At 40.5% G+C, this 12542-nt stretch overlaps 1 protein-coding gene across 2 annotated transcripts in view; it reads left to right on the top strand.

Moving 5' to 3' along the window:
• Nucleotides 1-12542, top strand: part of TNIP3 (TNFAIP3 interacting protein 3) — a 51981-nt gene that overhangs the window by 26476 nt on the left and 12963 nt on the right. For both annotated transcript variants that reach the window (XM_076337673.1, XM_076337674.1), the window contains exons 7-9: nucleotides 2634-2762; nucleotides 7794-7910; nucleotides 10911-11036. In XM_076337673.1, coding sequence (XP_076193788.1) covers nucleotides 2634-2762; nucleotides 7794-7910; nucleotides 10911-11036 — 372 coding nt within the window. The remainder of the gene's footprint in view (nucleotides 1-2633; nucleotides 2763-7793; nucleotides 7911-10910; nucleotides 11037-12542) is intronic.

Here is a 12542-nt window from a genome sequence, read left to right on the forward strand (position 1 = left end):
CTGTGAAAAATAGCCCTAGCTACCTTTCTGAAAAGGTAAGGATGAGGAGTGCACTCTCCCAATTTTTTTAATACATACATGAATAATGAACTAAATGACAATACAATCCAAAAATCTCTTACGGGGACAGGTTAACCTGCATGGAACTTCAGCCTTAGCTCAGCAATTTCTTTACAAATTATATACTCAGCCAGTAAGTGCTTCCTATTTACTCTGAATTTCTTCACTTTTTGGATGTCATGCAGGGATGCAGGAGATCTACACCTTTGCAGAGGTAGCTGCTAAAAGTAGAGATTTTTGAATGAGCAACAAGGATTGTAACACCCATGTCAGCAGCTGTGTCAACTCAAGTTATGCTATGCTGCCCACGGGGCAGGATGAAGAAAAAGCGGTGCCAGGGGATGATTCAGAAAAATGCATAAAGATATGTTCAGCTTGAAAGCACGTGAGCAGGCTTGTTGCTTTGAAGTTCAGCAGATGCAGGAGAGGCCCAAGCTGACAGATCTACCAAGATTAGATTTCTAGGGGCTTTATGGTTTTTTTTCCTGCAGCAACTAACATTCTTCATACCTGCGTTTGGTTTTATATATATATATATATATGTGTGTGTGTGTGTATTTTTTTTTTCTTTTCTTGAAAGGTAACAACCCTTTCTTTTTTAAATGTTTTACTTACCCCCCTGTAGCCACAGAGCTGGGATGGGCTGTACAGGGCAATTGCCAGAGCAAAGTTCTCTACTTGCTTATCTAGTCCAGCAGCCTGACAGTACCTTTTAAATTTGTTTACTCAGAGTGGCAGTTCTCTGGGTGCTCTGCTGAGCCATTTAGGAAAACCAGCAGCACCGAACAACCCTGAGACAGATTACATGCTGTTGCTGTCTTGCAGAGCTTTTTTTTTTTTAACGCACCTGGAGGTATGGCTCTTACAGAATGATAACGTTATGAACTTTATCTGTCCCCGTGTCCTCCATGGCCCCAGGAAAACTGACTGTTCTGGAGATTTAATGTTGGGTGGGTTTGTTTTGTTTTGGGTTTTTTGTTCTCTCTGGGCGTGACTATGTACCCATAGGCAGGAATCAAAGACCAACCTAGTCACTGGAGAGTCTAGGTGCCATAACACCTAAGATTCAGTGTTGAATAAGAAGCAATAAGACATAAGAATTCAGATGGTTCAAAAACCTGAACAACCAGGAAATCTTTAGTTATAAATGGCCAAGTTCCCGGAGGTGTCAGCCTCCGAGAAGGAGAATGTGTGCTAGGAGCTAGGAAAAGAGGATGGCAACGGTGAAGAGAAGAGCATAGCTAAAAGCCTATATGGATTTTAGTGTTTTGGTTTGTTTTTCTTTAATATCTTCAAACATACATGCACATGCCAGCTTGAGCTAGTTCCTGGGTGAGTTCCTATACTTAATGCAGAGATACCCTACTAATCTTGCCCAGTTTTTGGAGAAAATGAAATGTTCCAACTAACTTAGAACAAAGGAAAATAAAGCTATCTCATGTGTAAGCAACAGTTTCTCAAGGGTGTTTTTCAGTGGCTCAATTAGCACACGGTGATGCACTTCTCATGAGCCTGAACAGTAAATGCCTAGTCGCTGGCTGCACAGAGATATGCCTGTTGCACAGAAAAAAAAAAGCATTCATATGGTGTTCTGTGCATGTGATTGTTGGATCTCATTTTTTTAATCACATAAAGCAGCTGCAGAAGAATATTTGAAATACTTTCTTTTTTTGTAGAACGGGCCATTCTGTTTAATATGTCTAAACAGCTTTGGTCTAAGACAGTCTGGCAAAAGCGGGCTAGCGAGGAATGCATTACCCTGGGAGAGAAGCTTACAAAATGCCACTTGCTTCAGGGTCTGATTCAGATCTTAGCTTCCTTCGTTGTAAATTGAAAATAGCCACGCTGAAAGCGATAGGAGGAGAGAATCAAACTTAAAGTTTGGCAAATCTGTCCTAATAATTCCTATAATAGCATCTTGAAAGACTAGTGTATAAATCCTGTTGCGAGTAGGGACATCTTCCTGGTAGTTTGCTGGGGTGGCAACAGTGTTAGGCACATGCACTAGGAAGGGTCAAGCAACAACAACTGTGATGGGGTCAAAGAAAGTGGATTTTTAAGCCTTGGTTGGTAGCTTGGTAATTCTTGAGCAGGCTGAGGCCTGCCTCAGTCTCTCGTGTAGTGGAAAAAGCCCTCAGACTATGTGATACTGAGATCTGGTTTTGTCTTTGATGTTGTATGACACTGGGAATGTCTGGGACTCCACCAGCATTTAGCCCTGGCCTTACGCTACGAGTATGTACAAGTAATGCAGGTTTGGGATGATCATCTGTACGGTACTGATCTGCTTGGCCTGCCAGCTTTCTCATGGCTTTGTGCAACTGCAGAGCAGGGATTTAGTCTGGTATGTTGTCTCTGTCTCATCATATGGTGAGTGGTCAAAACAATTTCAACAGACTTTATCATATCTGGGTTTTACTAACCATCCGCCTTCCTGTTCCCTCCCTTCCCAGCTGTGTTTGGGACAACAAAAATGCAGCACATCTGCCAGACAGCAGATATTCTGAAAATTGTTCTTGAAAAATGGTTCCATCTGCATTTCAGCAGCATCTCTCTGTATTTTTGCGTCCCAGAAAGAAACAAAGGTCCTTAGTGAAGCTCTCCATGAAATGAAGGAAGAGAACAATCTCCTGAAGCAGAAGAATGCTTCAATGATCAGAAAGAAGGAACACTATGAGCGTGAAATAAGTCGTCTCAATGAGGTATGAACGAGAGTGAGCCACTGACCAGAACCTCTTCCTTTAATTCTAGCGTCTCTGTTGCCAAGCAGTGACACTGCCAGATGCCCATCTTTTCAATCCTGGGTGAAAAACCTGTTCATGGTAGCAAACTCGTGATCACTGTTAGGGAGCTGGGGAAACAAGCAAGAACTTACTTTAGCTAATACCCGTGCATGCTGTTCTTGGTAGGTAGTAGGGTTGCATTGTAAAGAGGAAAGTTAAGTGAACCTTTTGGATTCTGCTGTGAAGCCTCTCTACGTGTCATATCTAAGCTCTTTCTACGTTCTCCCTCCTTGGAACAAAAGGGAAATGGCACAAAGATGCTTTCATATGCATCCAGTGAAACACTGTGATTAAAAAAAAAAAAAAAAAAATTCAGACAGTTTAAAAAATGTTGTTTTACATATATTGTGTTTGAAAAAAATGGCTTCCTTTCACAAGACATGCTCCTGTCTTACTTTTCATATATATACATACATATATATATTCATACATATAAGTATGTATGTGTATATATGTCTCATTGAGGAAATTGCCATAAAATAGCTAAATGGGATTTATTTTTTTTAACTGAGGGAAAGTAATAAATGTAGCTTTGTTTAATCAAAAGATCACATAAAGCAGTGGGTGTTTTCTAACAATTTTGTATTTCATGGTGAACCACAAACACTTCCTGAGGAAATGCACTGCAGTAACCATTGCTGTGTAACTTTAAGTGATATACAAGCTAAAGGGCCATGATGTGCAAAAGTCAAGGCAAAAAAGTAATGTTGCCATATTCAAAAATTTGACGGAACGTATGATCTCTAACTCTTTTTGAAATGTGTTGACAGGACTTGCTCAAAGCCTCAGTGTAACTTTCATTCAAGGTCTTGTTTGTAGAACAACTTATTTCAATGTTTTATTTTGCTGTCTTGTCTTATGATGTGGTTGGAACTAAGACAGACGGGTAAATAGACCATACTTTTAAATGAAACACCAGTTTCATGTAAAACGCTTTCCCATGAGTAATACTTTACTGATTTTCTGTGTATTTGTGTTCTTCAAATCTCGTGTCATGAATGCATGTAAGACTGGAAGGGAACCTCTGTGCCCTTTTAAGTCTAGTCCCCTGCTATCACAAGTTCAGTGACTTGAAGTTCTTACGAATTCTCTGAAATCAAACAACTTTTTCCTTAAAATTACTTAAGCTCCTTCTACTGTGCTTCTGTTGGAAGGCTGTTCTGGAACTGTAACCCTTCTTTCATTAGATGCTTTCATCTATTTCAACTGGGCTGAATTTATTCTGGCCAGATGATATTCATTTGTTCTTCTGGTAGCAGTGTCGAACAGATCTGCTTCATGCAAGGAGTGAAGCAGATCTGCCCTCTCGATGAAGCAGAACTGTCCTCTAGTGAAAATACGATTGCTCTCAGGGGCACTTGCTCCTTCCCTATAGCTACAGAGTGCAAGCCTATTTTCACTAGAGGACAGTTTAGCTAAGCTGACCCAGCTTTTTTGGTCTTTTAAAATACAACTATGCCTGCTAATATGCATGTTTTTTCATCTCGGTCATTTTAAACAGCTTAGTTCTCAGTTTATGGAAGGTACTACTACTTGTTTCTAAGTACATTAACCTTTTTACTTTAAGTACATTGATCTTTTTACTTTTGGCTTTATCCCTCTTTGATCCTGTCATGCAGAGTACCCAAAGTATAGAGTCCGATCTGATCGTACTTTGAAGTCTGCAGCTTGAAAGTGATGTTGCAATGCCATAATGGTTTGCCATGCTATATCCCAAGTTTGGCTTTCCTGTGGTTGTTTCCTTGTTCACCACGTAGGTCAAGTACAAGCCAAATTTCTGACTTATTTCATAACTTTGCTGCAGCACCATCTCAATTGTTATTTAAACATAGACTAATAAGTTCCAATGCATTTTATAGTGGGGAAAAAAATATTTTAGTTATATGTATATAATTCATAGTTCAGTTTCTTTTGCAACATATAGCTCAGTGTGACTGTCTCTCTTACCCTGCACTTTCATCTAAAAGCTGACAAAAGTGGTAGCTTTTGGGATCAAATCCTTTCTCCAGTCCCTAAAGGCACTTTAATTTTTCTTCTTGAAATTACTCATCTAGCTGTCCCTCAAGCATTTTCCTATACAATTTTTTTCAGCTTCCTTGAGATATGATTTTCTGGGGGTAGGGGAGTGGTTTGGTTTGGTTTTTTTGTACTTTGACTCTTAATGAAGTAGGAATAGCCAAATGATCTGCAAAAACTGCATATAGAACGAATTATAGAAGGTGCCTAAAAGTTTTGTCATTTCTCAAATTTACTAATTTGTAATTACAAATCTTAGTTACATATTTAAAATAGCTTATTTCCTTTTAATTTGAAGTGTCTCATGATAATTTTATTCACAGTTGGTTTTTAAAACCAGTGGAACAATATCTTCATTTCTTCCATAAATGACTCTAAAACAGCCCCGCCTTTTGTCAGTTCAGTGTGATGGGAATTTTGAAAGAAAAATATTTCAGTTACATCTTTGAGTAGTAGCTTCAGTAGTGTTTAGTCTCCATTTTATACTTGGGAACCAAAATCTCCTGTAATGACATAATTCTCAATAATTTGCTACTGATCTTATAGCAACATTACAAAACTTTACTCTTTTCCCCCCATACCTAGCACTTCTCAGCATGTCTCTTACAATCTTTCCTCAAAGATTTTGATCTGGGTTTAGATTGACCCTAAACCAATTCAGCTTCATTCATGCTACAGTTTGTTATTTTATTTGAAGTGATAAACGGGGTCTCACAGCATTGCTTCCAAATGCGGTTTAAAAAAATCCTCACCTTATTTTTCTCTACTATTAACCTTTTGAAGATTGAATTTTCTGGATTTTTCTGGGTTTTTCACCATAATCCTGGATGTAGAACCTCCTCAAAAAAACCCCAAATAAACAAAAAAACCTGAAGAACTGCCCAAATACCTCATATGTCTATATCATGATATGATTCTAGGAAGTGAGCTGCAAGAAAAATAGTCAATATAGTGACGTTTGTTCAAGAATTAGGAGAACCGTCAACAGCTTATGACTATATGTACTTCAATTGTGAAGGTGCGTTACCATTTGGTAACGTCAGGATGGCCGTGATCAGTAAGATACGTCCCAGTGAAGGAGTTTGAACAGAAGACAGAGCCATATAAAAAGTAGGTGCAGCAGATGACTGGGGAAATGGTATGTTGTAAAGGAAGAAGGACACTCGGTTATCTTTGAATTAGGGCATCTGAAGCACTTTCTTTTGAGGGTGGTCAAATATTAGAACAGGTTGCCTGGAGAGGCTGTGAAATCACCCTCCTTGGAGGTGCTCAATACTCAGCTGACAGGCCCTGAGCAACCTGACCTACCTGGCCCGGCTCTGAGCAGGGGCTTGGACCTCCAGAAGTCCCCTGCCACCCAAATGAGTCTTGTGATTCTGTGGTTGCCGGCAAGATCGAGATGTATCCCGCAAAGGCGGGAGGAAGAAGAAAAGGACGTTTCACTTGTCTTTGTCCTCAGCAGTACGCTTAACAAACCACACAGCTGGGAAAGGGTCTGGGTAGTAGTCAGCCAGGGAACGTATCACATGTACCTCAATACTGTCAAACTTCACTGACTCTTGCTGCTGCTGGCGATCCATGCCCAATCTAAACACCAGATTTTTTTTAATTTGTTTTACTATTTGTGCAGAGCACTACAATGTCATAGCCTAAAAGGGATTAGCAGTGGCTCAAAGGGGCAAAAGGAGGATTAATCAGTAAGCTATCTGTATCTTCATCCTCCCATGTTTATATTCAACCTTATTTATGTATTGACATGGCACACAAACTTTGCCACTGTTATACCAATTTCTCTTCTGCACAATTCTTAGGGACAGTAGCTCATCAGATAAAAAGCCTCCTTTTTCTCTTCTCTGCTTTCCATGGAAAGTGCTAATTTTTTTTTTAATTTTTTTTGTTGGCCTTCTGATAACTAATACTAATCCTTGTGTTACTTTAGATACTGGTTCTCCTGCTTGGCCACTTCCCCCTCTGCCTCTTCCCCCTCCAAATTATCTTCCTTCCTTCCCTTACGGCATGAATGGAGTGTGGCCAGCAAGGGGGGAGCTGGGGATCATTAGCAGGAATTGAACTTTCTAAAAATGGATGAAGTTAGCTGAGTCCATATCTTGTGTGAGAAACATTGAAAAGTACCGAATGGTGAATATTTGTGCTAAAGTAAATAAGAAATATGTGAGTGTAGTGTGTGGTCATTGATAGAGAGGGGTAAGAGCGATTTAAAAATTATCCCAGTCCAAGGGAGAGCTGTGTAATACTGTTAAAAATAAATAAAATCTGCAAAGAACTGTGGCAGAATTTGACTGAAAAATAGAGTAAGAGCATTATCAGTGCAGTGTGTGTATTCATAACTCCCTCTAGTGACAAGCTATAGAGACTACATAACTTCCTCTCAACCGGAGGGTTTACTTCGGTTCCAGTTGAAGAAATTTGTACTCTTAGTGCAAAAAAAGTTTCAGTCAGACTTTACCGTAGTCACATTTTTAGGCAATCTTTGAATATTGCTTTTATGTTCTTGGGGTTTTTGTTTGCTTTTTTTTGGCCTCAGCTGAGTTTAGACACCTGTCTTTGTTTTCCCAAATTGTGACTTGCACAGGGAAATGGTGTTTATGAATGAGATTTGCAGCTGTGATTTCCACAGGTAAATGTTGGTTATAGTTATAAGTAAAAGCACAGGCCCCTAAATGACACTGTCTCAAATTCATGGATGTAGTGTGAGCACTTTGAAAATTTGGACCTAGTCATGCATATATGTTATTCATGGGGTTTATATCCAAAGTATATAATTGAAGCAACTGCAAGTGAAGGGAAAACCCCCACAAGTCTGTGGCTCACTCTAATCTGTTTATGTAGAGGGCAAACATTCTAATCATTTAAAAGGATTTTTTTTTCATATAGTGAATCTCTGTTTAGTAATTTTGCTGTTTGATGTTGCAGGCCCTTCTGAATGTGTTGAAAAAGCAGCACTCACCTGTTGTTGGGACTCCTTCAGAGAAGGGTGACAGGAACAGCCTTGAGGACATGAGAACTCAGCTTGAAGTTCTCAGACAGCAGGTGAGAACAGCTGGAAGTAAGGATGGATTTCATACAGAATAATTTTGCCCTCTCTCCCAAGAATTGTGCCTGGTAGACTTGCTATGTAGAGTTTTTGAAAGGAAGAGCCAGTTTAGCTGTAGCCCATTCAAATGCTGTTTCCTAAGATGCTGTCACCACAGCAGTGTCCACGAAGTGAAACCGAGTCCTTGCAAAGGACTGGAGCAAGGACTTGTGTAGGACTCAAAGCAGCAGAATGGCTCTCCTGACTCTTGGAGATGTCCTGTCAGCTGTCTGCTGGGGGCTGAATTTCATCCAGAGGGAATGCTAAACTTCATGAGTTACTGATTGTATCTTCTGCTCCTTGTTTTGTAGAAGTTGAAAGTTTAGTGAATTATCTAAGAATTCCTAGTCTTGGAAAAGTAGAGTGTTGGCATTGCAGTTTTTCAAAGTGTGAGACAAAACATTTGCATCCATAACCTGCATATCAATCACTATGGAGAAGTGTATTTTTTTTAATCTTTGTTCTGAGCAATTCAAGTGCTTTGTGCACTCTTCTTCTTTCCGTATGAAAGAATCTGTTTAAAAACATGATGCTTTTCAGATAATTTTACATTTTAGGTCTGTCATCCTGGACAGTGTTAGGGTTAACATTATTGACACACAAATGGATGTGATCAGAATGGGAATTTTATTCAATGGGAATAAAATACTTGTTTCTGTCACGTTTGACAGCAGAGCCAGATTTTGCTCTCTAATGTAATGCTTGCCACATGCTGGAGAATAAAATCCTGCACTTGATTGTACAGTAATGAGTTATTTCATTCTACACAATAAAATAGAGTAAACCAATTTTTTTCAGAATTCTCATGGGGTATCCATTTTATGAATGTCTTTTTCTAGTTGTATAAATCAGTACAGTGAGTCCAGACTTCCTTCTGCACGAAATGGAGCAGAAGGCTCTAACTGTACAGAGGAGGGACTCTTGGGACAAACAGCAACGTGACAGAGCCTCACCAGAGCTTGGCTGTCATCAGCCCATCCCTGGCCACAACAGAAGAGATGAAGGCATTCATTCCTTGGGAGGTGTCCCCCTCTTTCTCAGGGCAACAGAATATATGGCAAAACTGTGACGAAGTGGTTCCCTTGCAGCCTCAGCAGATCGTACAGCTGGAGAGTGGGAGGGGGGTGGGACAGCAGAGAGGGCATCGGGAAAGAAGAAATGAGGAAATACTGAGGAGAGAAGCGTGTAGATGGACAGGGATACAAGAGAACTAGATTTCCCCAAGCGACAGCTTTTCCTCTGCTTCGGAGGGTCAGGGGCACGCATGCCTCCTCCAGGCACAGGCTGTGGATCTGAGTCCCCTCGCGGCCACACAGAAAGCCTTTGTTCCTTTTACACAGTGTTATTCAGGAAGGGGGTTATGTCTAGTGGGGGACCATCGGGTCCAAAAAAAAACCTTGCAAAAATTAGCTGCAACAGGCAAGTTGTGAAAATAATTTATAGAGCCCTGTGTTGACTTTTTTCTTCCCCTGAGGTATTAACATTTCTTTAGTCCTCCTGTGAAGCCATAGTGCTGCTGCCAGCAAAAAGAAAACTGGATCTGTACGACAGGCAGGGCATGAGCCACAGCAAGCAAGTTCTTTGGAAATAGACTGTCAGCGGGCTTTAGTGACCAACCAAGAGGACATGAAAGGACTTCTGAAAGTTCTGGTGGTGGTTCCCACCCCAACATGCTTTTGCTGTTATTTGTCAGTAGAAGTGCCACCAACCTCCAGCTTCTTACCAGGTGGATGCCTGCCCATTAGCTGAAGAATTAAGCCAGTCAGCTTAACAGCAATTAATTTACAGATTTGTGTTTTGCTCCTGAATCCGTGTGCTCGTTGCCTGTGCCTGGGGTGGTCAGATATTTTCTAATGGGATGAAGCGCTATGATTCCTGGCTACATATGAAGAGCTAAGACATTGCATCCTTCGGTATTTGAAAGGCAGTTTGTCTTCTAGGAACGGGGTCATACCTCTGTATTTCCATTTTGAATTGTGTACGTAACATTCCCCTCTGCTTCTATGTTGGGGCGGGTAGATACTTCGGGCTGCAGTTTGAGAGGATGAATTAGAAGTCCTATATTGCAGACAAAAGGTACATGGGCCAATTATTTTTTCCACGCACAGTTTCTAACATCTGGGGCACGATAGCCTCCTAGAGTATTTTTTTTCCCCACAGTGCTCCAGCCAAGTTCTAAATTCCTTGACAGTCCTGACTAGTCCAAGTCTTCTGGTCGTTAATATGTGACCATGGCTCTAAATACTATCACTTATTCTGCACAGATTAGTCCTTTGGGCCACACCTTGGTTAGACAGCTAGTGCCGTGGGTAAGGTAAACCTGCAGACAACTATGAAAAGGTGTAAAGCAAAGCAGGCTTAAGGCCAATGGTATTCAGTGGGCCATAAAAAGGCAGGATGTTATTTGATGATAGTGGCTCATCGTTAGGTTGGATAAGGTGATAATGTTTTGTCAGACTGCATGCCAGAAGTCAGTTTTTCGTGCTGTGCCAGCACCTCCCGTCTCCACAGGGATGCTAACGGCCTGCATTTGAGATACAGGGGGGAGTTAAAAGTGCTCATAATTGAAGTGAAAACTGGAAAAAAAGTTGGTAAAATGTTCGTCCTACTACTGTTTATCCCTTAAAAAGATCGATGTCTTCAGTATTTGTTATCTTATTTATAATATTTAAAACTGATATCTGCCAGTCAGCCTTTTAAATTGCAAGGGTCTACAAATACTGAAGCTGTGGACTGTTTCGATTGACGGGTGCCATTGGAGAATAGCCATTACTTGTCAGTTTGGTCATAAAAAAGATGAGGGAAGCTTTTTGTTGCAGGATTGTAAAGAGGAGGGATCCTTTTGGAATGCACCCCGCTGCTTGGCCGGTGTTTAAAAAGCAACCAAACAACAAAGTGGATGCAAATGTCTGTTGTGGCTCTGCTGAAATTCACGTACTTGGTCATAATGATTGCAGGTACAAATATATGAAGAAGACTTCAGAAAGGAGAGATCTGACAGAGAAAGACTTAATGAGGAGAAAGAAGCATTGCAGAAAATTAACAAGAGATTACAGTCTCAACTGAATAAACTAAACTCTCAGGTATGAGTCAAAAGAAAGTTACCATTGCCAGCACATGTGTATTTTAGTTTTATTTTCTCACTTTCCACACAACCCAAGGCTTTCTGGCTTCTATTAATTGACATTGGATTTTATATGAGGTCACCACCTGGGATGAAATCATTCTGAAGTAATGCAGTAAGAAGATGAGAAATGATTAGAGATGACTTCCAAATTAAGTAGATGAAGGGAGTATTTATTGCAAAAACTCTTCAAACATATCTTAAAATGGAGGGAGGGGAACCAAAAACAAATCCAGAGGACTGTTGATTGTTTCACTGGCACTTGATATAAGAGTTGTAACATCAAACCAACTTTTGAAATAAAAGCTTCTGTAATGAATCCTGACCTCTGCAGTGGAATTACAGAGTAATGTTAATATCACCGAGGAAAAAAAAAAAACTGTCTCCATCCAAATTAGCTGAGCAGCCACTGCAATAATTTTTTTTGTTGCAACATCCTTTTTATCTCTTCACAGTAGTGTCAGTATTCTGTTCACAGACATTCAGGAAGCCATAGTAAAATCATGGCATGCAAAACTCCAAGCTTTCTTAATCCCCTTTAAAAATGATGAAATTTCGAGGTTTCCTGTCTTGACAAAATTGTGCAATGCTTTAAAAGAATGTTCTGAGATGATTTATTGTCCTCCCCAACATTGTTGTGAAACAGAAACTTCAGTATTGGCTTATTCTCAGCCAAGCCACGCATTGATACTAGTAGGGTCTTGCAGTAGTATCAGAGGCAAGGTGCTCTCAAGTGCCCCTCGCTCCCATCAGCTTCAGTGGGAGTGGAGAGCAGGTTGGGCACCCTGGCCGATGCTGGGCACTGCTGCAGTAAGGCCCCAGACTTGTCAGTGCTTTTATGGGTACTTGGAAGCATTTCATGCAAGTGTAAAAATAGTAATGCCCGAGGGAATGCCATGATTTGCCACTCAGGGCATCCCAGGCATATAGAAATACCTTGGACAAATCTGTTAGCATTGCATGCAATAACTTTCAGGTATATTTCCCCCACCCACCAGCCCACTCCTGGGTTCTTCAATAAGGTAAAGAAATTTTTTTGTAGGAGACAGAGTACTCAAAGACACCTTCTTCCTATATATTTTTGCATTGTCTAGAGACTAAAAGACTAAATTTCTTGCACAACCCCAACCAGTCGATGGCTGCTCTGAGAACCTCTCACAACAGTGACAGTGAAGAGGGGGACTACAAATAGGGCTAAAAGGCCTTTCCCACTCCTCCCCAGCTGTTCTGGACCAGGAGAAATGCCAACAGCACTGCACATGTACAACACAACTGAAGGGCTGTACAAGTGCTGTATAAAGTGTATGTACAACTTGACTGTCCCTGCATTGTATCGACAGTTTACACTAGAGATCTTGTTTGTCTCTTCCTGCCTTGGGATTTGATTAAACAGAGCTTGTGAAGGATTTTAAACATGAGAGGAACCATATAGAATATTTATTAGTTTGTTTTCTTAAGTCAAATT

The sequence above is a fragment of the Aptenodytes patagonicus genome, chromosome 4 (assembly GCF_965638725.1).
Source record: "Aptenodytes patagonicus chromosome 4, bAptPat1.pri.cur, whole genome shotgun sequence".
NCBI lineage: Eukaryota > Metazoa > Chordata > Aves > Sphenisciformes > Spheniscidae > Aptenodytes > Aptenodytes patagonicus.